General features: G+C 43.1%; 3 protein-coding genes across 6 annotated transcripts; 2 read left to right on the top strand and 1 right to left on the bottom strand.

Moving 5' to 3' along the window:
• Nucleotides 1-17: 17 nt before the first annotated feature.
• zdhhc16b (zDHHC palmitoyltransferase 16b) lies at nt 18-5,709 on the top strand. 3 transcript variants are annotated; one of them, XM_086099397.1, is made up of 10 exons: nt 21-519; nt 1,728-2,046; nt 2,142-2,336; nt 2,431-2,519; nt 2,780-2,808; nt 2,882-3,015; nt 3,137-3,222; nt 3,314-3,437; nt 3,569-3,639; nt 4,136-5,709. In XM_086099397.1, exons 2-10 carry the CDS (start codon nt 1,777-1,779, stop codon nt 4,236-4,238), a joined length of 1,101 nt encoding a protein of 366 aa, XP_085955523.1. In that variant the 5' UTR covers nt 21-519; nt 1,728-1,776; the 3' UTR covers nt 4,239-5,709. The 3 variants fall into 3 exon arrangements, with proteins under 3 accessions (XP_085955521.1, XP_085955523.1, XP_085955522.1); XM_086099396.1 differs by having other exon boundaries at nt 1,724-2,046; XM_086099395.1 differs by having other exon boundaries at nt 18-2,046.
• mms19 (MMS19 homolog, cytosolic iron-sulfur assembly component) lies at nt 5,249-14,006 on the bottom strand. 2 transcript variants are annotated; one of them, XM_086099388.1, is made up of 31 exons: nt 13,891-14,006; nt 13,424-13,472; nt 13,146-13,246; nt 12,700-12,785; nt 12,506-12,580; nt 12,257-12,326; nt 12,038-12,166; nt 11,854-11,915; nt 11,306-11,392; nt 11,138-11,212; nt 10,939-11,016; nt 10,694-10,832; nt 10,443-10,597; nt 10,281-10,359; nt 9,913-10,038; nt 9,737-9,818; nt 9,564-9,661; nt 9,324-9,476; nt 8,912-9,067; nt 8,699-8,798; nt 8,385-8,490; nt 8,176-8,250; nt 7,980-8,106; nt 7,809-7,915; nt 7,583-7,639; nt 7,316-7,502; nt 6,954-7,036; nt 6,710-6,874; nt 6,548-6,607; nt 6,110-6,210; nt 5,249-5,914 (listed from the first exon to the last, which is right to left on the bottom strand). In XM_086099388.1, exons 1-31 carry the CDS (start codon nt 13,976-13,978, stop codon nt 5,884-5,886), a joined length of 3,087 nt encoding a protein of 1,028 aa, XP_085955514.1. In that variant the 5' UTR covers nt 13,979-14,006; the 3' UTR covers nt 5,249-5,883. The 2 variants fall into 2 exon arrangements, with proteins under 2 accessions (XP_085955514.1, XP_085955515.1); XM_086099389.1 differs by having other exon boundaries at nt 8,176-8,247.
• Nucleotides 14,007-14,417: 411 nt separating this feature from the next.
• On the top strand, nt 14,418-21,686 carry ubtd1b (ubiquitin domain containing 1b). Its single transcript, XM_086099399.1, has 4 exons — nt 14,418-15,073; nt 18,715-18,942; nt 19,028-19,185; nt 19,459-21,686. The coding sequence occupies exons 1-4, from the start codon at nt 14,992-14,994 to the stop codon at nt 19,756-19,758; spliced, it is 768 nt and encodes a 255-aa protein (XP_085955525.1). The 5' UTR covers nt 14,418-14,991; the 3' UTR covers nt 19,759-21,686.
• The last annotated feature ends 3,816 nt before the right edge of the window (nt 21,687-25,502 follow it).

Here is a 25,502-nt window from a genome sequence, read left to right as displayed (position 1 = left end):
CCTTGTTCCGGCCAATGTCGTGCTTTCAGAAAAAGCGTGGAATATTTAATATACGCAATATTTTTATAGATACAACGCATTTCTTTATTACGTGTATTGTATTCGCAAAAAGCTTGAATTGGTTTTATCGTTCAATCGAGCTAAACTTCATTTCCCATTACACGGCGATCACTAGGCACCGTCGAAGCAACCGTAAAGAAAGATGTATTACCATGTTCAAACTTTACGCTCTCTGTTATTGAGAACAGCGAAGAAGAAGCTATGAACAGCAACTTAAACAGAAACCGCCAACAACAGCTACATATCTTTTTAAAATGATATCCATTTTAAAACTGTATCGTGATTAAACTGGATATACAGTATTGCAGGTTCCCTTGTTTAGTGGCACGTCTTCCTGAAAAGACGATCTTGGGAGCTGTTTGGTGCTGATGTAAAAATTGACGTTTGAGGATCCTCCAAACATGACGTGACCGTAAGGCTGTCACTTGCTCCAAATGTCCACACAGTTCACCTGAGCAGGTAACGTATGTCAACATTTTCAACATTTGTGTTGTTTAATATGTAAAAACGGATTTAGACAAAGTGATTTAGTGTGTTGTGTGTTGACAGCTAGCATTTGGCTAACACTCCAGCCATAGCAGGTTATTACATACGAGAGCAAATGTTTAATCTTAATTAGGGGGAAAAATATTCATTTGGTCAGAAAATAAGAGGTAATTTTGATTTCTAGTTTGATATAACTTGTGGTTAAGGTGACTAAATATGAAAGCTGGGGCATGTATCCAATCATCACAATAGAAATACTGTGTATTTATTTTGTTTGAAATAAATCTATTCCAATTGTCATTCGTGTTTACTGGGCAATAATTAAACAATATAATAGTTCTTGTCGGTAATGAAACAAACACTGACATAGAAACAGGAGTTCAGAACATTCAGTGACAGATTCTCCTTGCCCATTAAAAATCAATTTGTATCAGTTATTCCTAGGACGACACGTTGCGACAGTATGTAGAACATCTGCCTCACAGTCGAGAGATTTGCATGTTCTCCCTGCGCAAGCACAGTTTAGGCCACAGTTTACATGCGACCCAAATGAGTTCCTGTCACGTCCACATCCAAAATGAAACACGAGTAGACAGATATGTGCAAAGTGAAATCTGATATACGACAATTAATGTTTATGTCACCCCTGATATTTCATATGCTTGACTTTTCATACTTCTGTACAGAAGTAACAAATTCCTTAGTAAGACTTTATTAACGATCATATTTTCATGAAAGTGTAGGGTCTTCAAGGAGCAGCATATACAGATTGCCACTTTCTTTGGCCTCGTATAATTAATTGTGTCCTCCTCAGGAACAAAAAAGTCGCATCTATGTAATCAATATGACGTGCCCAGGATCAGGTGGTCCCTTTGTTCATTCTTAAGACATTCACTCTCTTTTGTGTTTCCGTCTTATTAGGTTACCACTTTCCATCCGGACACTAATTTTGTCCCTGTGAATTATTAAATTGATTACTTTGGGTGGAGGACCTCATTCTCCTTGACTGGCAAGTGGCAGGTAGTAGTGTGGTTTCCCAGATCCAGGATCCTTATTTGTCTTTCTGCATCTCCCATGGAAGAGTCACTTGTCGTCCAGCTTCGCTACGAGGAGCTTCTTTTTTACGCAGCCTGTGTTTCTAACTGTTGCTGCGTCTGTTTGTGTGTGTGTCTGGAAGGCAGGGTGTGTGGGCGAGGGGGAGGAAGACGAGGAGGGGGCGGCGGTGGTGGTATGCGAGTGGGCAGCAGCTGGAGGTGGCATCTCTCCCGGGCCATGCGACTAGCACTGGGATGGTGCCGACCGTGCCGTCCAAAGACAGGGGGCCGAGGCAGGAGTGGCCAGCCGCGGCCAAGCGTCGGGCTCGGAGAGTTGTGGAGCTACAGCAAGCTACTGCTCAAGTCTCTTTACTTCAACAGCCTCACCAACTCGGACACAGTGCTCGACTGCGCTTTCGAACCTGTGTACTGGATCGTGGACAATGTGACTCGTTGGTTTGGAGTGGTGAGTACTCAATAAAATTAAGATCAAGTCAAACTACTCTAAATGGCTACGTGCTGAAGTCTCATGTGACACCCCTGACATCTTTCATTTCCCAGGCATTTGTCACTCTGGTCATCCTTCTGACGACCTCGGTGGTGGTCATCGTCTATCTGTACGTCCTACCCACAATCATCGGCACCTACGGCGTGCCTTGGAGTGTCTGGCACCTGTGCTGCGGCCACTGGCTCCTGGTCATGGTGGTCTTCCATTACTATAAGGCCACCACCACCTCCCCCGGACACCCGCCCAAGGTACCCTGGTGCTCCTCTTTCTTTCACAAAAATATAACGGTAGGACCAGTTTTCCCCAAAGATTTTGACTTGTTATGGTGTTGACTTCTTTTAGGACAACATCCACATTCCCTCTGTGTCCATTTGTAAGAAATGCGTCAATCCAAAACCGGCGAGGACACACCACTGCAGCATCTGCAACACGTAAGCTCTACGTGCTATTATTTTCACGACGATGATGTCAGTGAGATACTTTTTATTTTAAACACTTTAAGAGGTATTCAAGTTTGATTGTTCTCCTGAACAATCTTTGCCATTATTCAAAATGGCTGCTGTGAAATAGCATCTAGCTCGACTTTGGAGGATATCTGCTGGCATGCATGAGTTCGAACATGACACCTTTCCAATTTCTGTCGTGTCATAATGTCAGCTCTTCAGTAATGTTGCCTCTGCTTGAATTCCAGCTGTATCTTGAAGATGGACCATCACTGTCGTATCCTTGCAACAAGCATCTGTGTCTCTACTTTGTTATATATTCATGTGTTGAACTGAACACACCCCCCAAGCTTGGCTCAACAACTGCGTGGGCCATTTCAACCACCGCTACTTCTTCTCCTTCTGCCTCTACATGACTCTGGGCTGCATTTACTGCAGCGTCAGCAGCAGAGACATGTTCCTGGAGGCCTACGGTGCTGTCGAGGTGAAGAATGTGATGATTGCCGCATATCATTGGAGATTTGCCATGCAGATAAAACAAATGGTGGTATGATGATGAGTAAATATGAGCCAGTAAATATCCAATAAATTCACATGTCCTTCAGAGTTACTATCAGACCCCTCCCCCACCGTACACGTCCACAGAAAGGACTGCCCACAAGAGCATCATCTTTCTTTGGGTGCTGACCAGGTGACTGCACTTTAAACCCCCCCGCCCTCCCCCATGCCTGCCATACAAACAGAGACGTCATGATGGTCCGTGACCGCCTGCTTCCCCGCAGCTCTGTGGCGGTCGCCTTGGGAGGGCTGACCCTGTGGCACGCCGCGCTCATCTGCCGAGGGGAGACCAGCGTGGAGCGCCACATCAACCGCAAAGAGAGCAAAAGACTAAAGGAACAGGGCAAGGTACAGAGAAGCGGTGGGTGGGGCTGGACGTTTATGGAAAAAAATGATAAAGCATGATTATTTTGGGGATTGATATTGAAATCGCTCTTAATAAAATGATCACTGATATAAAATGTATGATTGGCTTTCAGGTGTTCAAAAATCCATATCATCACGGAAAGATGGACAATTGGAAGCGGCTGCTTGGTGTGGAGACCCGCAAGTAATTCACATAGATGCATATTCTAATTCAAAAATCTGCAAGTAATTCACATAGATGCCACAAATGACTTCTTCTAAATGAAGGTCCTCAACTCACTTCAACCGTTCTGTGGTACCAGGATGCCACCAGATGGAGCCAAAAGATAGGTTCCCCAAAAATTCTGCCAATGCCAAACCATGAATAAATTTGGTTTCACTGTAAAGATACCGTATGAAAATTTGTAATCGTTGTGTTCCACATTAACAACCATCCATTTTCTATACTACTTAGAGTGGCAGGTCAGCCTGAGCCCATCCTAGCCGATTATCGGCAACCAGTATCCAGTATATTTACTTTTCTTCAAGCACTGCGATATATTATTGATCCCAAATTTGCAAAGGTAGAATTTTTGTGACAGCTCATGTCTGGAATTGCTTTCGATTGTTAATGTGTGGGTTCCTGAGGGTGCTCTCTATTTCAGCCAACTTCTCCATAATGTATATATTTTGTTTTCCAGTCAGTGGTTCACGCGTGTTCTCCTGCCCTCGAGTCATCTTCCCACAGGCGACGGCATCATGTGGGACTGCACCTTCTCCAGGAGAGACCCCATGGCCATCTGAGCCATCTACACCTTAAGCGCCATCACCTCGTCTGGGCAAATAATGAGCTGCATGTTGATTTTGGACCACCTTTGTGCCTAATGCAGCCAGCCTTCCAAAGTTAACTCTGAGATAAACTTGTTTTCTTATTTCTGAATTTCACTTCCACAATCAGCCAGCATATATACATATTTTTTTTATTGAATGGAACCTTCAAGCATAGCTCATCTTATCACTTAAATTTTGCTCATGAATTATCTGTTGTGAGAAGGGCAATCTATACTCAGTGGACACAATATTAGGAGCACCCGGAGACCATGAATTGGTCGCAAGCCAATCTCACTGGCACATAGCATGCACATTTTTGGGATGTGGGATGAAGTTGCAGTACCCTGAGAAAAATGCAAGTAGAGAGAGTGTGAAAACCTCACAGGACCTCAGCCCAGATTTGAACCTATGGCCTCTCTGTGAGGCAAACTGCTACCCACTCATACACCACCAATACTGAATATCCAATGAATTTGTTTTAGACCATATTGCATTTTCCAGGTGTCCCCAATGATGCGGCCACTGAGTCTCTATCAAGTCGGTATTGAGAAATGTCACTGTTCATCTACTGAGAACGTTTGCACGTGTGGCACTTTAGAGTGGGGCGACAGGACATAATGATTTTCTCAACAACAGCTAATTGCAGTTATTTTGACAATGTATGTGGAAACAATGGTTTGTGTATGTGTGTTGTGATGCTGATCTCACCTTTATATGAAAAGTTGTGGTGCCAAATGCGCGCGCTTAGAGGCAACATAGCACGATGTCCCGTTTCAACCAATTATCAAGACTGTGAATTGCTGTTCTAATACTGACTTTTTTTTCCCCAGCGCAGCATATGTTTGCCACGGAAACGAGACAAGTGACCGAGTGATCTGCCCACCCCAAAAAAAAAAAAGAAAAAAAAAGCTGTGCTCAATTAAATCACTGACATCCGTCTGCATTTTGATTTTGTGACTAAAAATGACACCAAATGCTTTACATTGTTTTAATTCATTTATTAAGCGTTTTAAATTAATTTCATTGGTTTGACAACAAATAATTATATGGTATCGCTGCGTGTTCTAAACGTGAAAGCGGACAATGTTTAACATGACAGACTGTAAAAATACGTCAAGTCGCAAAGCAATAAGGTACACTAAGGCTATTAAAACGGGAGTCAGTTCATTTGGGTAGGTTCATGTGGTTTTGTATGTTATATGGCTCATATTTAATAATATCTACTGCATTCACGTTTATTCCCGAGAGCCATGCTTTTCAAACGTAGTCCTTTGGGGTGTAGACAATCCCTAAATTATCTTAAAAGTAGAATGATTAAGTCATACCTTAAGGCCTTGTTCACTTGACACAGACGCTCGACTGCATTACATTCTTCAGAGGACACACATTGAACAAAAACTGTGTGTTGCATATATAAATAAATGTTAAATGATGATGTTGCAGAGGTCGGCCCAGATGTCTCAATTGTGCGTCACTCAAATGTTCATGAAAACATGAGGAGTCATGATGAACCACATTTCAGTAGGAAGAAAAAAAAAAACGATCCGTAATGAAGTGCATGTGAATGTGGGAGTCCATCTGTCTTTTGCCATAGAATGTGTTCGGTGGAAAATAAAAATCACCTTCCTCCAGGACTTCCCAAAAGGAACCTTAGAGAACGAGGGACATGAGATGTTATGAGGCAACTGCTCAAAAAGAACAGGAACATTCCTGTATTTCGACATAGCCTCGTTGATCGCCATGGAAAGTCTTCAACTTTGAAAATTCCTCAAACCAAACTGAAGCCAACATGAAGTGACTGGTAAAGTGTAAATGGACAAAATGGTGTTGAGTGACAATCTTACCACTCTCCCCGCGCCTGAACTGCCTCTCTCCTCACCAGCCTCTTCTTGTCGTCCAGAGGTCTAGCCAAGGCCCGCAGCACTCGGGCCCGAAATGGCAACACCTACGAGTTAAAAGTGACGCTTAGACTTTTACTGTGACATCATGTTTGGACAGCTGCTAGTCTCAGACGATGTATAGGAAGAAATACAGGAATCAACGGCCATTACCATTGCCTCCATGATGGAAAACAAAGCTCAATGGGAGAAGCGTAATTATTGTACACATTCTGATGCATTTAGAATATTGCAGTATCATTTTGCGTTGACACCATCTTGTGGCAATGACAAACATTTTGAAGGAAAGGCGTCAACTTGTAACTGATGAATCATCATTATATGTGGCAGGGCTCAGTTCTTATCCCAAAGTGAATCAGACAAAATGCAGCATAAATTCTTCACCTCATGCTCAGGGAAGCGGGAAAGGGCGTGGATGCACCGCAGCGATGCGATCTTGACATTCTGCAAGACAGCAGATATTTAAACAAACCTGGCTCTTGTGCGTGCCTGTGCGAAACGACCGGCTTAATTGAGGCTTAAACACTCCCGGGGGGTCTCGCTAACCATGTTGGGAGCGGATGTGAGGGGCAGCAGTCTGACGACCAAAGCCTCCAGCTGTTGGATGAGCGCCGGCGGTGGGTCGGCAATGACGGGCTCCAGACAGGACAGAGTGGACAGCTGGACGCTCTGGTCTGGATACGTCAGGGCCTCAAGCAACAGCGACAGCAGCTGAATACGCACATAAAAAGTATTTTAAAATCACAAACTTCATGAATTTATTATTATTATTTTTTTTATCTTAACTCACCGCTGGTAGTTCAGTAACTTGAACCTGTTTGGGTAGTTTGTTGACTATGTTGGACAGAGCCTTCAGGTAGTTTGGTTTCTTCTCTGGAGGAGAAATACACAAATCAGAAAGAGAAAAATATTTAAGAGCAGCACAGTGGTATAGTGGTTAGCAGACAAGCCATAGAAATGATGTTTTGTGTTTGAATGGTCAAGTCCACAACTGCTAATGAAAGTACCGGTAATTCCAATATAATAAACCCTTTCAGGGACAGCGGTTACTACAGTGGACAGCTTATCAGGTTATCATTATTTGTGCACGAAATGGTTGATAGTACATACAGTAAATGAACAGAAATATGACCAATGTATCAACAGGTCCACCTTGGGGGGCCGCGTTGAAACCTTGCACCAGCTTGGCCGAGTTCTCGCTGAAGAAGCGTTGGCGGTACATGATGCGCACGTCTGCGTGACAAGCGCGGCTCAGGACGTCCGCCGAATCACTCATCAGCAGCGAGAAGCCGTCGGCCGCCACGGGGCCCAGATCGGCATCATCAAGCAGCGAGAAGAGCTTAGGTGACATGAGAAAATACAGTTGGTTGGATATACACTGCAGGTCGAAGTAACCGATTCTACTAAAATTATCTTCACCTTGTCAGTCAGTGCTGCGCATGTTGGGTGATAGCGAAGAAGCAGAGCCTTGGCAACCTGGAGACACGAGCAACTTTGGTCAAATTTTCAGCTGTCAATATGGCACTATCAACTCAAAATTTCCCATTGAAATGTCAATAAACTGTCCGAGGCACCCACCAAAACAAATGTCGTTTTTAATGAAGGAAAATAGTTAAGGAGTTCACCTTAGTGTAGAGTGACTTACCCATATCATGAGCGTGAATGCCTGCATGCGGACAATCGAAGCTGCTGAGTTCAACTCACTCGAAATTCTGGTCATTGTCTTTTGAAGTAGACTGTCAAGAAAGTCACCTAAAGAGAAGATTTTTTTTTTAACTTCAACATGGGTTCCAAAATGAAAAAGTAATTAACAAACCCGCGGGGATCTTGTTGAGCAGGCCGGCAAAACACTTGGCAGCGGAAATGTATGACATCACGTGGCTGCACGTGCAACTCATCTCTTCCAGCTCTGAAAGCAGGCGCTCCATTTGGGGCACCGCCGCCTAAAAAACAAAGACAACTTTTTGAAAAGAAAGTAAAAAAACAAGACTGTCGCTGATTTGCAGACTCACAGTGCGAGGTAGCGAACACACACATCCCATCAGCAGACAAACCATCTGAGATTGCCTCCAACAGTTCCCATGCTGCTTCGGGGAAAAACAAACAGTGACACAAGGAGGTGTTGTAAAGTCATCGAGTGACAGTGTACAGGCCCTTCTAGTCTAGAATATACATTCGGATACTTCCCGCTATTACATTCCAATCAAAACCAGGTACATACATTTGCAAGCAGCTTTATTTGCGAAGGGAAGGAGTTGCCGGGCAAAAAGGAGACGTCACCGTCCAGGAAGAGCGACACAAACCGCACAGCTGTCTGGCCCGCCAGTCTAAAAATAACGAGACAAGACGAGGAACCACAACAGGAAATATAAACCTTGTGAGCAACGTCCGACGGGAAATAAACTTGGCAGCTTGGATGACATCACAATGTACGACAAATCACAAAGCAGACAATGTTGCTTTGAAATAGAATTCAATGTGTGATGATCACTAACTGAGTGTAATTTGGCTTGTCAAACAGGTGTTTGTACTCACGTGGGTTGCAGCCTGGAGCAAGCTGTACTGATGACGCCGACCATGGTGGACAGAACCGCCTGCTCTGTCAGAGGAGTGTGGTGAGCAGATGAATTCTCGCCTAAAATGGCAGCACAATGTCAGAGACACAACATGAAATTCACCTTTAAAAAAAAAAAAAAAAAAGTCACTTCGCCGCGACGCCCGGTGGAAAATAATTGTGGACTCGTGCACCCTTAAGTGCGGCTTGCAGCGCTAACGAAAGCAGTCGCGGGATGATGATGTCGTAGAAGCATCGTCCGGAGACTTCGGTGTCTTCGACTCGTTCGGCTATTGTCTTTAAGCTGCTGCACGCCAACACCGCCTCCTCTGATGAGAATCCAAGTTCGCCTGAAACAAGACAGTCGAGGGGGTACTCATTCCAACATGGTTCCAAAGTAAAACAACAAAAGCTGTGGAGTTGAAACCGCTTTAGCTTTGTTTGACATGAATAAGATGGCAAGCGCTATCTCTTAAAATTCCAGATATTTCAGAGTGACTTTAGAGGATTTTTTTTTTCTTCAGAAATATTGTTTACATTCTAAAATGTAGAAATTTAGCTGCAGTTCGAGGGTCCATGTATCAGGAAAATGGATGAGGGGTTCACCGGAATGTGCTGCACCGAGGACTTCCAAGAGGACGGGCGTGCTCTCCTGAGCGACGCTGGGCTTGATGGAAACCGCAGCTAACACGGACAAACAGCGTTGACGCACGGCCGGCTGCGCGTGTTGCGCGGAATCTCCATCTTGTTGTATCGACTCTGAGATTGGGGAAACAAACGAAAATCACAAATAGCAAAAATCAGCGAGTATGACACTCCTCTATAAATGGTTATGGGGTGTCTTACCAGAAAAGATCACTTTCTTTATCCTCGGGATCATATTGGTGATGAAAACGGTCGGGTGCAGTTCTGCCAAGGCGCCAGCGCACGAGATCACGGCAAGGCTGATGGGAGGAAAACAGTGAACGTCATTTGTAAGTGGAGAAGAAAAAAAAAAGACAAGGGAAACGTGAGCTGACCTGATTGTGTCGTCTTCGTCTGACAGTACCAGACGAGCCAAATGATCGACAGCCAGCTCGATTTGAGAGTTTGATAATAAACCTAAAAAAAGAAAATAATAAAAATATTGGTTTGGGAGTGCATACCAAATCTGGTTAGGGAAAACGGTCCCATTTCAGACTTCACCGCATCTCACCTGCTTGTCGCGCTAGAGAGATGAGCACAGACATGGCTGTGACCTGCAGGCTGCCGTTGGTCTCTGACAGAGCTGCGAAGGTGACGCTGCACAAGGACGGACAGACGCCTGAAAGCACGAGCTCTTCTAAGGGACACACAATTAGGGAGATTTTGATTTTTTTCAGGATTGTAAATCTCAGTTAAATGCCGTTTGTTTGGCTCAGTGGTTGATGCAGTGGAATTGAAGGCAGGTTACATTTTTGAAGACATATGACATTTTGAAAATGCCTCTCCGAAGTTTTGTGGAAAACTGTTTTTAGTTTCAAATAAATGAAACAAAGTTGCTCATTATTTACAACCTCATGCCCTATAAGTCCTCCCACTCACCGTTTTCTGACAACTCGCTGCTTTTTACAGACTGAACGAACCGCTGCATCACCTCCAATAACGTCCGTCGATGAGAACACTGCTCATACAAAAAACGCAAAGAGGCGATGTGACGTAAAGCAGCATTGACCAAACGGTACAAACCACGTCGGGGGTACCTACCTGGTTTTTGCTGTTGTACTGCTCGATGATCGCTGGCATGACAGCTGCTACTATGATGTGACTCGCCCTGTTGGAAGCGCTGCAGGCAGCCTGGAGTAGCTTAGCGGTGGGCCACACTAGCTTCAGGTCGGGCTCGCAGAGGTGATGCTTGCAGTCTGGAACAATGCCGTGCTCTCATTAAATAATTAATCAATAATATCAATTAATTGCCCAAGCCCTATGTCTTAGTGTGAGAAAGTACAATAAATCACCGTTGAGAACCATCTCCAGGAAGATGCCGAGGGCATCTTCAGAATCTGAGCTTTGAACCGAGCGAGAAAGACAGGAAGTGACCGCGGTCAGAGCGGCGAGGCCCGCTGACTCGATCCTTTCACTCGAAGTTTGGAACACCTGTGAAGATAAAAAAAAAAAAAGGGGGGGGGGAATAAATGACAAAGTAAATATGTGGACAAGGCTTCCGAAAGAAACTTGATACTGTACATTGGAAATAACAGACCTCTCTGCGCAGTGATGCCCACAGTCCCTCAAGGAATCCTGCCAAGTCCTTGTGTTCATACCGTGCCACGCAAGCAGCCTAAAAAAGATGAAATGAGGGGAGCGGAACAACATGGTACAACATCCATGTCGCTAAAAGACTTCTCTCAACGACTTTAATGCTGTGACGATGCTCTTGGGAGATGAGTGAGATTTCTCACCAGGGTCTGAAGAGAGTCCAGCTTTGCACTCTGAACGTCAGAGTCCAGCTTCTCAACGATTAGGGGCAACAGAAACTGGAAAAATAGTATAGATATATTTTTGTTCTGAAAAGGAGCCACAGTGGTGGCATGTAGCAAAATGTAGGTATGAATACAATATAGACAAACCTCAGCAAATTTCGGAGTTCCCGTGAGGACTTCCCTCAGTTCTTGTATCAGTTCCTCTCTGGTGATGCCGTGAGGGTCATTGGGGGGCTGAGAAACGTGGTAGGGGTACAGAGGGAGGTTGACAAGAAGCAGCAGGCAAGACATTGAAATATGTCTGCCCATCTTTCCAAAAGGCAGGATGTGGCTTTTGATAGAGTCCGGCTTGTTTTTAAATACGACTTTACTGATTTGATTTTTATAAACTGGAAGATGGAGTATGTGTACATAAAACCTTGCACTGTAGTGGCCTTAACACAAATAGACATGGTGCCGCAATTAAGGAAGGCAGGTCAACAGTATATTAATTTTACATAGAAAACAAACTATAAAATAGCGAGACAACAAAAGTCCAAAAACGAAACTTTCTCTCAACGGCGACAAAAAGGTGTGAACTCACTGGACTGGTCTCTTCTACAGATTTGTCAAGGTCGCTATTATGAGAACGTAACACCAATTGTGTCTGCTTTCATCAATTGCTCACCAAAGCAGCTGAATAAACAGGAACTTACCGGAGTAAAGTCAATGGGGAAATAGCAGGACGTCACCTCAAAAAGCTCCTCTGCAAATTTACCTGGAAAAAAAAAACAGAGGAAATTACTTTGACGCTGAAGAGATGAACATCTTGTTGCGTCTAAAAGTGTGCAAGACCCCCACTCCCCAATGAAAAAAAAAAGGGTGAGTCACCGCTCTCACCTAGACTGTAACCTCTGTGGATGATCCTCTTGGCAATTTGGAAGGCTAAGAGGAGGTTACGAGGATCCCGCTCACCATCCATCGACTGGACAAAACCAAACACAAAGTCGGCTCCTAATCCCTTCAATTCTGTGGACAGAAATTAGGGAATTAAATGCATTCCACATTCTGAAAACGACTCCGAACTGTCAAATGTATTATTATTATTATCATTATTACCAGCCTCTCTGGTGTCCATGACATGAATGAGCATCTTATAGACACACGCTCTGTCGGACAGCAACAGCGACTGCGGAGAAATACACAAACCATAAGCAACTAATTTTTACAACAATTTTTGACCACACGAGCTGTTGGTAGCACATGACAAAGTGGTGGAGGGTTTCCTGCATTCGGTAGCGCTGATGGTTTGTTCACGATGGAAAATTGCAGAGTGCTGAAATTGATGGGGGAAAAAAAAGACCTCACCTGAACATGAACATCCTGGAACAAGGATTTCAGTATGGAAACTGTTGCGCCGGGAGGCAATGTTGGGCATTGGATCTGGGAAGGAAAAAGAAAAAAAACATTGAATCGGATAATAGTGTGTTTTATTATTACCTGAACTAACCATATTAACTAGACCTTGGTAAACAATAAAAAGTAGTCCTGGCAAAGCTCACCAATGTCCTGAGTCCCTGTAAGACAGGCGGTGTGGTGACGTAATGGTCTTTCAGCCGGTTCTCATAGAACGAGAGAAGAACTTCCACTGAGGAGACACGGGTTACAGTTATTTTACACAATAACAGAACGGTATAAAGACGTTTGTTTTCAAAATAGCACTATAAATGTAGATACTGTAAGTGTAGCAATAGCAGAGCAAGTTGCGGGATGTTGGGAGATTGTCCCAGCAGTCACACAGGGCACATATTGAGATGAACAACCATGTACACTCACATTCACACAAGTCAGGCAACCATGCACACAAGTCAGGCAAGCGTATCTCCACACCCATTGAACTTCATATTCTCTTTATTAAGTACAGTACATGCTGGCCCTGTCTGGCCCTGTGCAAACGGAGAACCTCCAATACATTAAAGTGAACCATTGACTGAATGAAGAGAAACACCTTCTTTCTGTGTGAGGTCTTCATAGCACTCCTGTAACACCTCAGAGAGCAGTTTGATTCCTCTGGCTCGAGTTTGAGGCTGAGTGCTGGTCAGACTCGGTCTAAAAAAAAATATATATATATATACATGAAACCACTTGAATAACTGTCACGAAACAACTACAGTTGCACTCCATTGTGCTGCTCCAAAACGGCAGAATGAGAAGGAAAACATCCCAGTGTAATCAAACTGTCGTTCAAGGTCTGCTGTCTTGTTATTTGAAGTATCAACAGCTCACCCCAATGCTTCCACCAGCTGCAGAACAGTAAACTCTCCATTTTTGAGACCTGAAAAGAAATATACGAAAGTATAAACACACAAAAAATGGTAAAGTACACAAATATTCCCAAATGATCGCCAATGATCACACATTCACATTCGCTCGAAGCATGCAGGTCAAAAGTTCATTTCGCTGCAAGATGTTAGCAAGTAACGTGCCGTTAACATGTAAGCACGATGCCTAACTACCACTTTTTTTGCAAGACTAATTGCCCATGACAGTAGGGTTAAATACATAAATATTACACATATCTTTAAAAGGATCAAAAGTCAGATGATGATAAAACGTGTACTGCGATTCAATTAACAAACAGGATGTTGAAACGCTAAGTTAGCTAGTTCACGGGCATGCTGCTTTGCACGCACTCAAGGAAACGAAAGCAAAAGTATTAAACGGAGGGTCAAACTGAACACGTATTCCTCCACCTGCGGCTGTATCTTTGGCTTTACTGTCTTGCAATACCGAGACAAATTCATCCACCAGTGACACCAGCACGGGACTTTCTTCAGCCATCGTGCCTTTTCATGCTACTGGTGCACGCATGCGCACAAAATCGAGTTGCGACATCGAAGTGTGGATAGACTTTAAAAGATTAAAAAAAGGCACAACGTGTACAACTAACCACGTTTTACGTTTAAATCCAATTCCACGTGGGGACAAGAATGTTACAACTTCCAACTTGTAATTGAAACAACATTTATTATTATTATTTTGTGACGCCTTCAGTGAAAAAAGACATTTATATTTTCACCGTGAGATGAGTGGCACTTGAATTAATCTTCCTGTTTTTCAATAACAAAATTGATTATAAAAAATGCAACTATTTTTTTCGCGTATTAGTGATAGTTGTGTTCACTTTAGAATTCAATATCAGCTATTTTTAAATAGTTACAGTTTATCCTAATTCACGTGAAGTCATCATCACGTTAGCGAATGCGCAGGCGCAAAAAAAGTTGGAATCGAGCTCCTCCGTCAGTAACCTTTTGCTGGAAGAGGAATGATATTTAAAGGTTTAAATATGGAATTGACAACGGACGCCACATTGGACTATCGAAGTAGAGAACAACAGGAGCGGAAAAGTAGCTACTGACCGTCTCCACACTGGGAAAAAATTGTTGTGGAAAATACCACTCGTGCTCGAAGTTAATGTTTTCCTGACGCGGAAGCTAACTAGCTAACGTGATTAGCTTGGGGCGAGAAAGGTATTTGGACGATTTGTCAACATCACAACGAGGGACAGCAAGAAAGAAAGATACCCTTTGATATGCCCTTGCTCTCTGGCTGGACGTTTTGAAAGAAAACTGAGTCGCTCGGTGAAGCATCAAAGTCTTGGAATCTTGTGGCCCACGAGTTGTGACGCTCTTTAATCGTGTTTGAACATAACTGATCCAGGTAACACGCAGTGATCTGAACACGCTTGCAACACCAAAACCCGTTGCCCACCCTCACTGCTGGGCTACAGTTTGTAATGGGGCCCCTGCTGAGTTAGTCGCACGCTTGGAAACAACAGTGCATCCCCTCTAACCATGGGAGGATGTGTGGGGAGATACTGGGAACGATGGGATGATACACAGAGCAGAGGCTCTTCCAGAAACGGTGGTCGTGGAGGTAAGAACACCATGTCAGGACTACAACACATTCCCAATGAGAAATGTGATGATGACCACTTGTGATTGTGTTTCAGCTTTTGCTTTGCGTTGAATTACTGCGTCGTTTAGCTTCTGATGCTGACCAAATGTATGCAACACAGAAAAAAATGTATTGTTTAGAATTAGCCTCTGATGTATACATATCCAATTTTATTTTTCATCTCGGTTGCAATTAATTAAGTTTATCAATGATGTAATGGGTCGAGCATGAGGCACTTTCACTTCCCATTCCCTTACCTGATGTTAATGTGGGGAAACTCGGCACACATCTGTACCCTGCTGGAAACCCTCATATATTTTTATTTTTTATTTTACAGCATGAGGAGACTCGTGCACAACATGACGAGGTTTTTGAGAGTCGGAATTTAGAGCTTGTGATACCGTATCGCCAGCCTTATTCTTATTTTTTAGGTGATAAAGTTTTAAAATATATATTTGGTATATTAGCTCATTTTTTAGATAAATATGCAGCAATACACAGATTGAAATGGATTTTGAATAGTAATTTTGCAAACCCAATATCTGTGACACAAACAGTATTTATTGCAGACACCCCCGAGAATGCCTATGATGTGGTCAGTATTGTTGAGGAGGTTTATTATGTCTATTATCTTGGAATTGAACATTCTTCAAAAGGTAAACACTGGCGCCAAGCCGTGTTTTGATCTTCTTTCCTACATGGAATTTGGATGGCTGCAGGAGCACTTAACGAGAAGTAAATATTATATTAGCCACCAGACTAAACTGCAGCAGCACACAAACCGGCATGCTATCTGAATGGCTGCATAGTTTCGGATCCGGAGAACAATTCAAGAGAAATTTGGCTTGGTATGCCGTGTAAAGATTCCTTTTGATGATTTGGCACTTCGACGCTTTGAAGACAACATTGATGAATGTTGACGGTTCGGTGACGGTTATTTTTAGAATTTACAACAACAAAGCTCATCTTCTGAAATAGGCGTTCCCAAACGTTTTCTGCTGAAGACCCAAATTAAAACTGTTGTTCCTCCCTGGGACCAGAACTTACTAATGTGAAATCACGTGTTGCAGGACATTGACACATACTTGACATCAACGAATGCTAAAGTACGCAGCAGGTCAACGTTTAGCAGCAACCTTGGAATCAAAAAGCCATTTCGCCCTTTACTGTTAAACCAGGAGGCCCAATATAAATAGACACACAAGTCCATGCCTGAGTGCGGGAACCCGTTCTCGAGACAGTTAAAGAATCCCCAAGAGACTGTCGTTTGTGCTCTTGCTTAAAAAAAAGTTTGTGTCCATATATAATCGCTTCCACTTGACATCATAATGGTGTCAATATCACATGAATGTGGGTGTTTTTTCCCCGAGTGTAGTGATCACAAGCCAAGCCTGGCTTGTAGCCACTGTCTCCATGCACCCCCGCCGCCGCACCCCAAACAAAATGTCTAAACTTGTCCCCTCCCTCCATGTTGACTTACTGGCATCACCAATTATTGTACCCTCTCTTTCTTTCTTCCTGTCTTTCTTTTTTTTTTTTTTTTTCAACAAACACATTTTTTATGAACTTGGTTTTGCCTTTGTCATTAGTCAAGTATTGTCACTGCCTTGTCAGAGTTTCAAATCCATTTGCCCCATGTCTGACTGTGATCTTTTGTCTGAGCTCTCTAATGATTGTGTGCAGTCTAGTCAGGAAAAGGCAAATCTGCTACTTGAGGAAAGAATTAGCGAACCACCACAAAACCCTGGAATCATTGATAACTATTTACAAAAAACCCCAAAAACAAAAACAAAAAGGCACTTCAATGCCTTCTGGGTATCTAATTCCTTCAACCGACTCAAGGCTGAAAAACAAATCTGTTTGCCGGTCTAAATGTGCATTTTGCACCCCAACAAAACAAAATGAAAAGCAAAACTGAGAATTACATATTTTAATTTTTTTCTGATAATTGATTGGCGGAAACATTCGCTATACTGGATGTGCCTGCCACAACACGCTTACGTCACTAATGGTGGGGATGAGATTGGCGCTATGCCGTGGAATCTATCAAATATCGGAGTTTGGCTGGTTCCTGCTGAGCTAATTTTTTGAATTTTTGATTTTATTTTACATCAGTTCCTACAGTTACATTTAGGAGACCACCTTGGAAGATGGCACACTGAAGGATTTCCTCCGCCACACATCAAGCATGGGCACAGAACAGCAAACAGATAAAAAGGTTTTGCGAAAAAAAAACCCTGTTGTAATGTGGCAGGGGCTGGAGACTGAGCTTCTGTGTGTGTTTTTTTGTTTTTATCTGTAGTCACAGACGACCGAAGTGTTCTCCTGATAAGATAAGCAGCGGTTTAGGGAAAATAGCCCCTATCTTCTTCAAGTATACATCCTCTATGTTCACATTCTACAAAGAAAAAGACATACGTTGCAGTACAAGTTTGCCAGTTTGCTTGGACCATTTTCCCCCCACAGGAAATAACGACAAAAGAAATGACCTGTAACCAGTTCCCATCAAAAAAAAAAAAAAAAGTCAGAAGGAACATTTTGACATTCTTAACTGTCACAATGTACAAATAAGCTCATGACAGCGACTTGTGTACTGAATGACCTGCCACACGGCTAATTTGGGTAAGAGGCAAATCCAACTTGTCACGACGCTACTGATGCCACAATGACTTCCATTTCCCCGTTTGGCTTAACACTGGGCGACATAAACTCTGGGGTGTTCCACCAGGGCTTCCATTGTATTTGTCTGGATGCAAAACAGTCCTCAAAAAAAAAAAAAAAAAAAAAAAGATTTAGAAATACAGCAATTGGAGGCGTCTTATTTTTCATTTACAGGATACTGTGTGCATTTATATATTTTTGGACCACTTTGTGATAGGAAATAAAATCTTTTGGCCCATTTTTAGGGGGGGGAAGTGTGTCAACGGAATCCTGCATGCCGGTGTATATATTATATGTCAGGAAAACTTGAGTGCTTGCGCATGTGCTAATCTTACACCATGACACCATGTCCTTCTCCCTAAGCTGCTTGCATGATAAATAATTAGTTTGAAAGTCCTAGTTTCAAGTCCTCTTTTTTCCATTGCATCCCATCTCAATAACCGAGAACCTGGTAGTAATTCACAAGTTTTAGTTGATATTTTTCCCGATGTGAGTTTGATGATAAAAGCTAATGTGGCTGTGATCACATTTCTTTTTCAAGAATGGATTGGAAACTGTTGCGGTAAAAACGTGCATGTGTCCAGCAGTCTTCCCTCCTGTTAGATAAGTGCTTAAGGTAAATATTTAATGACAGGGGAAACACAAGTCAAGTTCCATCGATAACAGCGACACATGCTTCATGCATATTGCAAACTCGGAATGGAGTCCAGACTAGATCCAGTTGTGCTGGATGTTCTCCGTCGTCTGACAGCTAGACGTGTCGAGAGACAACAAAGCAAAAGGCTGTTGTTGATTTAGAGACATCACCTGCACCCTTCCTCCCGCAGTCAATCACATCGCTTTAGTTTTCTGACAACAACGTATCCCACAAAGCAATGCGAAAGCTCTGTCGCATTGTGTGATGCGGCAGCCATTTTGGAACTCCCACATTAACATTTTGGTCCCCTTTCTGTTGACAGCTCGTAACGAGCCACTAAAGAAAGATCGACCCAAGTGGAAGAGCGACTACCCGATGACCGAGGGCCAGCTGCGGAGCAAACGTGACGAATTCTGGGACACGGCGCCCGCTTTTGATGGCCGCAAGGAGATCTGGGATGCCCTAAAGGCCGCCGCAGTGGCTCTGGAGTGTAATGACCACGAGCTGGCCCAGGCCATCGTCGACGGGGCCAGTATCACCCTGCCACATGGTGAGCCAGAGCACAACATGCACCGGTCTCCAAAAAGAACCAGTTGATCTCGTTATGCAAACACCGATAACGATCATTTTCCCAGGTACTCTGACGGAGTGTTACGACGAACTCGGCAATCGCTATCAGCTACCCGTCTACTGTCTCGCTCCACCCGTCAACCTCATTTCAGAGCGCAGCGACGACGATCACAGCGACAGTCCCCAGCTCTCCGTAGCGCCGAAGAAGGAATTTCAGCTGAAGGTACAGATGACACTTGTGTTTAATTCCTTCCATTCTGATACCGTTCGCCCCAGTGAAGTCTGCATGTAGCATCCTGCCCTGCAAGTGCCACACCTCCCAAAGCATCTTCTGTGTTTATTGTGCCAGATTACAGCATTCATTCAGTATGACAGCTGACGCACGTGTCGAAAGAGCTGCTGGCGAGCGCATTGTGTACACACTGTGTACACAATTATGTTACCTACAAAGTTTCTCTGGGCCGGTGTCATTCTTAACATTGCACGTCGACTGCAGGTGCGCCTGTCCACAGGCAAGGACCTGCGCCTGAGCGCCAGCATGACGGACACTATTGGTCAGCTGAAGAAGCAGCTGCACGCCCAGGAGGACATCGAGGCCGCCCACCAGCGCTGGTTCTTTTCGGGCAAACTCCTTACGGACAAGACACGGCTGCAAGACACCAAGATCCAGAAGGACTTTGTCATTCAGGTCATTGTCAACCCTCAGGCACAACCCAAGATGTCACCTACAACCACCACCCCCACCCCAACCCCCACCGCCGCCGCCACCAGCAGCAGCAGCCCTGAATCGGAGTAGTTGAGGTCAAGAACCAAAGCAGTGTGGAGCGTTTTATTCTTCAAAACGGATGAAGCCAGCACAACGCATGCAGACTCTGGCCGTTGCCCTTTTATCTGAACTAAAGCTTGCCAGGTGCCAATGGGGAGAACACGAGGTGGCGTTTATGTGCGCGTCAGCGGACTCTAAAACGTCGCCGCGATCCTACTTCTTTCCAAGGGGAAGGCAGAAAGCAGGACGACACTCTCCTTTAATATTTTCTTATATTGTGAAAATGTTGTTAATTGCGCGTGGTTTTTTTTGCACATTTTAAGAGAACTCTTGTAGGAGTTTGTGTGCCTTCTGCAAGACAAAACAAAAAAGGGGTTCATATCCACATGGATAGTATATTTGCCGGTCTAGCCCTTTTAAAAACTCAATCCGAGCTAGGTTGCGTGCATTTATCCACGTGCGAGTGCGCGAGTGCATACTTGCAGGAATATATCACCCTCACGTTATTACATATCTTCTTCAGGAACTGCAGTCGCTTATTCAGGAAATCAAGAATTCCTATCCAAATACGATGTAATGTCTGTTCCTGACACTCCCAAGGGCCTTTTCGTTTCGTTCGAGCTGTACTTGCCCCCACCAGTCCGCTCACCAGTTGTCATTACGGTCCCGAAGAAATTGCCCCTATTTCCTGTCCCAGACTAGGAACAGTCTTTTATATGAGTTGCAACATTTGGAATGGGTATTCGATTCAGATTCTTCACTCGACAGTGCGTAAAATGAATCATAAATTAACGGTAATCAATTCATTGTTGTCTTTTTTTTTTTTTGGATTACTTGTCATGGGATTGAAGGAGCTTCCTGAATGTTCTGAACTCCTGTTTCATAGTCAGTCTTAATTATATCAACAATTATAATCAATATTATAATAGCTGTATATAATATTGGACCCATATTGCCCACTCTAATTGGTCATATTAAGTGAAGAGATCTTAAATATGGCCTTTTAAAGGGCCTTTTTTTATAGTCTTAAATTGGTATTCCATCCGTAATACGCTCTGGAATAGAACATATCTTAATTTGTGGCGCCTTGATTTCGACGACTCTGAACTAATCCTCCTCACGCTGACGTTTTCAAAAGCACAAGACTGCATAAAAAGTAGCAACATAAAAAAAAAAAGCAGGTTTTGATGAACCATTTTCAGATAACAGTATGTGACTAACTGTCACTGCACATCATGAGTTTGTTTTGTCTAGAAGGCAAACTATCCTGTTTGCTGCCGCAAAGAAAAAGAAAATGCAATGAACAACGTTATTGCTATTAAATAGCTATCAGGTGAATTTTTCAAGCTGGAAAAAAAAACCGCGTAGCAAAAGTGCAACTACACTTGAACTCAAATCAGATTCAGTGCAATGCAGTGGCTCATCTTGTCTCATACACATTGAGTTTCTGGTTGCTGTCACACTTGATTTATGCTGTTTTTATGTTGATATTGCCTCTTAAAACAGGCAACATCATTGGTTTGCAATGCCTTTTTTAAAAAATTAATTTTAAGTAACACCATTGGCTACATCTGTTTTTTTAGAGTACAATCATGGAAATACATTTTAACCACATCTCACCATGGCAAGATTTCAATTCCTTTCAGCTTGTTAGCCAGAGCTTTTTGCTATTGGGTAGGTTTCTTATTCATTGTATGCAAACGTGAGTAAGGAATGTCATCTTTGTGCAATAAATATCCTCTAGACGTAGGCCTAGATGACCGTGAATTTGATGGAGCACCAGCTGTTTATGCGAGTTCCATATCCAAACGGGAACGAGCACAACCCTTTTATCTATAGAATCAGCAGATGCCTGTGTCAACTGTTTGTTTACCTTTGACACTTTGTATTCCAAGCTGTCGCTCTGACCTCTCACCTGGGAGCTCATCTTTTTCAAAATTAAATAAGAATTCTTACAACCTGCCCATCTCATGTTGTCCTTTTTTAAAAAATTAAATCGTGCTCTTGTTTTTAGCCATAGGGTCAGTGTATCATCACATCTCCTCAATGTGGGAGCAAACTGGAGGAACCCCAAGCACGCAAAAACACACAAGCTTCACACAGGAAGGTTGCAGGCAGCATCGAACCCACGATCTCTGCACTTTGAGGTCGATGTGCTCACCACATCACCGCTTCAAAATTACCTCCAATACGACACCTGAAGTAAACGGCATCCACTTCTTGCACAACATTTTTTCATTCTAATTCATTGGTCTCTCTTCGTAACCCCGATACGTCTTAAACTGACATTGCAACAAAATGCCAGTGTTCTAATTTACCACAAGGCGGCGCTCTTCACTTACATATAATGAGCGCAAAAGGCAGGAAACCGAAGATCTGAGGCCATCGATGTAGTTAGTGAATCTATCCTTTCAAAGCAGCGCACCACCAACTTCCTCCCTCCTCCCTCTTTCTGCAAACCCAGTTAGTCACTAGAGGGTCTGTAAAAGGTTGTGGTGCAAGTAGGCCTAGGGGGGAAAAAAGCCCCTATTGACAGTGGAATTTCACTGGGAGCTCCATGTTTGTGGTCACTCTGCAAGTCTCAGCTCATTCTACACTCTTTCTAAAGCGAGAGCCCCAGTGTGACCCGATACTAAGGAACTAACGAAATTACTAAAACTAAAAACGGAAAAAGCACATTCGTTGACAAGAAAAATAAATTGCATCTTAAATTTCCAAACCTATCTATAACTAACTATATTTTAGCGAAAATGTCATTTGAATTTCATTCATAAGCTTTCAGGGTTGGCACTCGAAGCTACACAAGAAGGAAGGTTAACCAATAGTTTTAGAATAAAGAGTTTACTTAATTACGCAACACTTAGAGACCTATTTTTGATCTTTTTATTCTGCACTTGATTAATACTACTCCAAATGTTAAATAAAAACCCAAATCCATACTACTGGTTTAATGGGATTAAAAATGGGGTAATTTCAGTCAGACTGAAAATAAAAACTAGTATGTCTGCTTCTTATTGGAGCTCATTTGGAGGGTGCATTATTTGTGTTTATCAAAAAAAAGAAAGAAACGTAACTGAAACAGTATTTTACGTTTGCAAAATATGTTTAGTTTTCATCTATGAAAATTTATTTAATATATGAGTCTTTGAGGTTGATTTTAAATGTATTAATTCGATATTAATGCACGGCCGTTGTAAATGCAGTCGAACAGTAATCTGGGAGTTGTAGTCCATTTAATCTGTTTTCCAGACGCATCCAACAGCAGCTAATTAAAAAAAAAGCGCGAGCAGATGACGTAGCTCCTAGGCGACGAGTTTACGACTTTTGCCTTGATTGTCACACCTGCTTTTTTTCCGTTTAACTCAGCCCGAAACGCAACGCTAGGTAAATAATGTTTTCATGTTTTGGTTCATATATAAACAAACTAATACAGTATCTAAAAAAATAGTACAGTGTTCAGCCGAGGTTAATACTTCTCACCAGGAATTCAAACCACAAATCTGCTTTCGATAACTTCAGACGTCTGTGGACTATTATGTAGTACCTATATGTATTATACACATCTTCACATCACTACACAATACTTACCATAGTGTTGCACACAATACACACCTTTCCCAAACGACAGGGATTAAATACTGCCTATGAGTACATGTTGAAAAACCTTTCACTTCCACTTAAGTAACAGTGTCCTGAACAAGCTTTAATTGCTTCTGTTTTCCATCACATTCAACCTTTCCCAAAAGTAAACATTCACAATGAAAAAGTGCAAACAGTACCAAATCTATTTTTGCTTCTCCCACTGAGTGCCATTTGACACTGTCATCCAAAGGAGAAGTCTCCATGTTTTCCTCATTTACTTTCTGCCTGTTAACTTGGTGTTAGTTAACCACACAGGAAGTGGCGCTCCTATGTAAGACACCGAGGATTGTTTGTGATATAATGTGTGCTCACAATGGTTTATTAATATATCAAATTGTTATGCAAAGTTTCCTACCAGAATAGCACAAGACTCTAACCAGAATAGATAGAAAGGAGTCAAATCCTCTCAAAAGCCAGTGTTTGTAACGTCTAGTTTTGGCGGCTTAATCCTCCGTCTCCTATTCTCACCACGCTTTTATCTACTTACCGAACGCTCAACTAAAGCTCAACCGTGTGTGTGTGTGTGTGTGTGTGTGTCACTTGTAGAGCTTTTGCTGTACCACCACAGTGAACCTGGTCACCCGCTGTACCCTGACAGGCTTGGCACAGGGCCCAGTAGTAATGCAGCCAATAGAAGGTTGAGCATGGACTGACAAGGTAAATAACATTGATAGTGTTTTTTTTTCTCTGCCAGGTTAATAAACCCATACATTTACCTTACTACTGCCGTGATTGGAATATTGTAGCTTAATTTGCAGTCAGTCACCTAGAGAGATTCAGTAACTTTTATTCTCTTCGCAACACTCCATCTAAATCATTAACTTTTGACAGGAGTGAGGCGCACTCTTGATTGAAAAACACACGCATCTTCATAAAAGTGGCCTACATACAGAGCCTCCAAGCCGCACCACAGGGCACGGCAGTGGAAAATGACAATTTGTGTCACTGCCTCTTGTGCTATCAGGTTGCGCAGTCGGGATTGCTTGGCTTCCTGCGACATCAGACAATCACTGTGGCTCGACGGGGAATTCACATTCATCACATTTTTAGGAGGGGGGGAGCAACACAGTGACGTCTGAGTAGAACCACTAAAATGGAAAGATGCATGGATAGCTTCCTGAACTCCTGCTGCTTGTGCATAAAGCATCCAAATGTCTTTTTTTTTTTCGAGAAAAGGGAAAGAAAATTTAGTAACGGTACAATTCCTACGAAAAATAATTGCGATCAACTCTCACATTTTCGATATCAGTGGTTCTGTTGAACATTGATAGTCCACAAGACATCCTTAAACGTGCCACAGGAAATTATCCAGTTTCACTTTGCAAATAATTTGCTCATCTATCGAGGCCAAGCGATGTGCAGCGACGACGTTTTGTTTGATGGTGTGCCATGAGATTTCCCGAATGCAACTACTGTAACGACTTCCACACTAAGCTGCATTTCGCGCAGCAGCCTAAAACCAGACAGCACATTGTTTTTGTGAAGTCTCCATGTGATACACTTGTTTGTTAGGGTTTGAAATTTTACCTTCCTTGTTTGTGTGTGTGCGTGGATGCGTGGGCTTTTGTTTTGTAAGAGATCTGTTTGTCCCCCTTCCTGATGACTGTTTCTGATGCTAATAATCGTCTTTGTGTTGTTTACTGGACACAATCTGGGTCAAATTAAAAGCAACCTGGCGAGTTGTTGTGATGGAGCGCACACTATTGCAGGATTCCAATCTGGATCCTCTTGAATGTGAGGCAGATGTGACAACCACTACTCCAATGCATTGTCTCTTTATAGTGATGTCATAGGTTTTGCTTTCAAGGGATATGCTACACGTCACCACTGTTCAAGGGGGGTGCGGTGGGGGGGGGCTCTGTTACAGATGGGAGTGGAGGGAAACGGTGACTGTGGGCTTGGGGAGTAGATTCTGTGATACAGCTAGAAAAAACAAATTCAAGTTAAACAACAAATTTCTCCCTCGCAGCAACGCAAAGTGGTTCCGAGGCCGCGAATGATTTGGTGTTGACTTCAGTCGCCATGGTGACCAGGAAAATCCAGGCAACAGTCATGCATCAAACCAACCTCTCGGCATGGTGTTTTTCTGTCAGGTCAGTGGTTTTCAGTCTGGCGGTAACGTGAGACGGAGA

The sequence above is a fragment of the Hippocampus guttulatus genome, chromosome 19 (genome assembly GCF_054856545.1).
Source record: "Hippocampus guttulatus isolate MCC_2025c chromosome 19, RoL_Hgut_1.0, whole genome shotgun sequence".
NCBI classification, from domain to species: domain Eukaryota; kingdom Metazoa; phylum Chordata; class Actinopteri; order Syngnathiformes; family Syngnathidae; genus Hippocampus; species Hippocampus guttulatus.
This window is presented reverse-complemented; position numbering and strand designations above follow the sequence as displayed.

What these genes read in the sequence shown, in the direction of transcription:
- zdhhc16b (XM_086099395.1), top strand. Translation starts at nt 1,621, where the DNA reads ATGGAAGAGTCACTTGTCGTCCAGCTTCGCTACGAGGAGCTTCTTTTT. An exon ending in AGGCCTACGGTGCTGTCGAG is followed by an intron (nt 3,016 to 3,136) that starts GTGAAGAATGTG and finishes CATGTCCTTCAG; the next exon opens with AGTTACTATCAGACCCCTCC. An exon ending in CTTGGTGTGGAGACCCGCAA is followed by an intron (nt 3,640 to 4,135) that starts GTAATTCACATA and finishes TTTGTTTTCCAG; the next exon opens with TCAGTGGTTCACGCGTGTTC.
- mms19 (XM_086099388.1), bottom strand. Translation starts at nt 13,978, where the DNA reads ATGGCTGAAGAAAGTCCCGTGCTGGTGTCACTGGTGGATGAATTTGTC. An exon ending in AGTACAACAGCAAAAACCAG is followed by an intron (nt 10,360 to 10,442) that starts GTAGGTACCCCC and finishes TTGTATGAGCAG; the next exon opens with TGTTCTCATCGACGGACGTT. An exon ending in CTCTCTAGCGCGACAAGCAG is followed by an intron (nt 9,819 to 9,912) that starts GTGAGATGCGGT and finishes TTCTTTTTTTAG; the next exon opens with GTTTATTATCAAACTCTCAA.
- ubtd1b (XM_086099399.1), top strand. Translation starts at nt 14,992, where the DNA reads ATGGGAGGATGTGTGGGGAGATACTGGGAACGATGGGATGATACACAG. An exon ending in CAGTATCACCCTGCCACATG is followed by an intron (nt 18,943 to 19,027) that starts GTGAGCCAGAGC and finishes TCATTTTCCCAG; the next exon opens with GTACTCTGACGGAGTGTTAC. An exon ending in AGAAGGAATTTCAGCTGAAG is followed by an intron (nt 19,186 to 19,458) that starts GTACAGATGACA and finishes CGTCGACTGCAG; the next exon opens with GTGCGCCTGTCCACAGGCAA.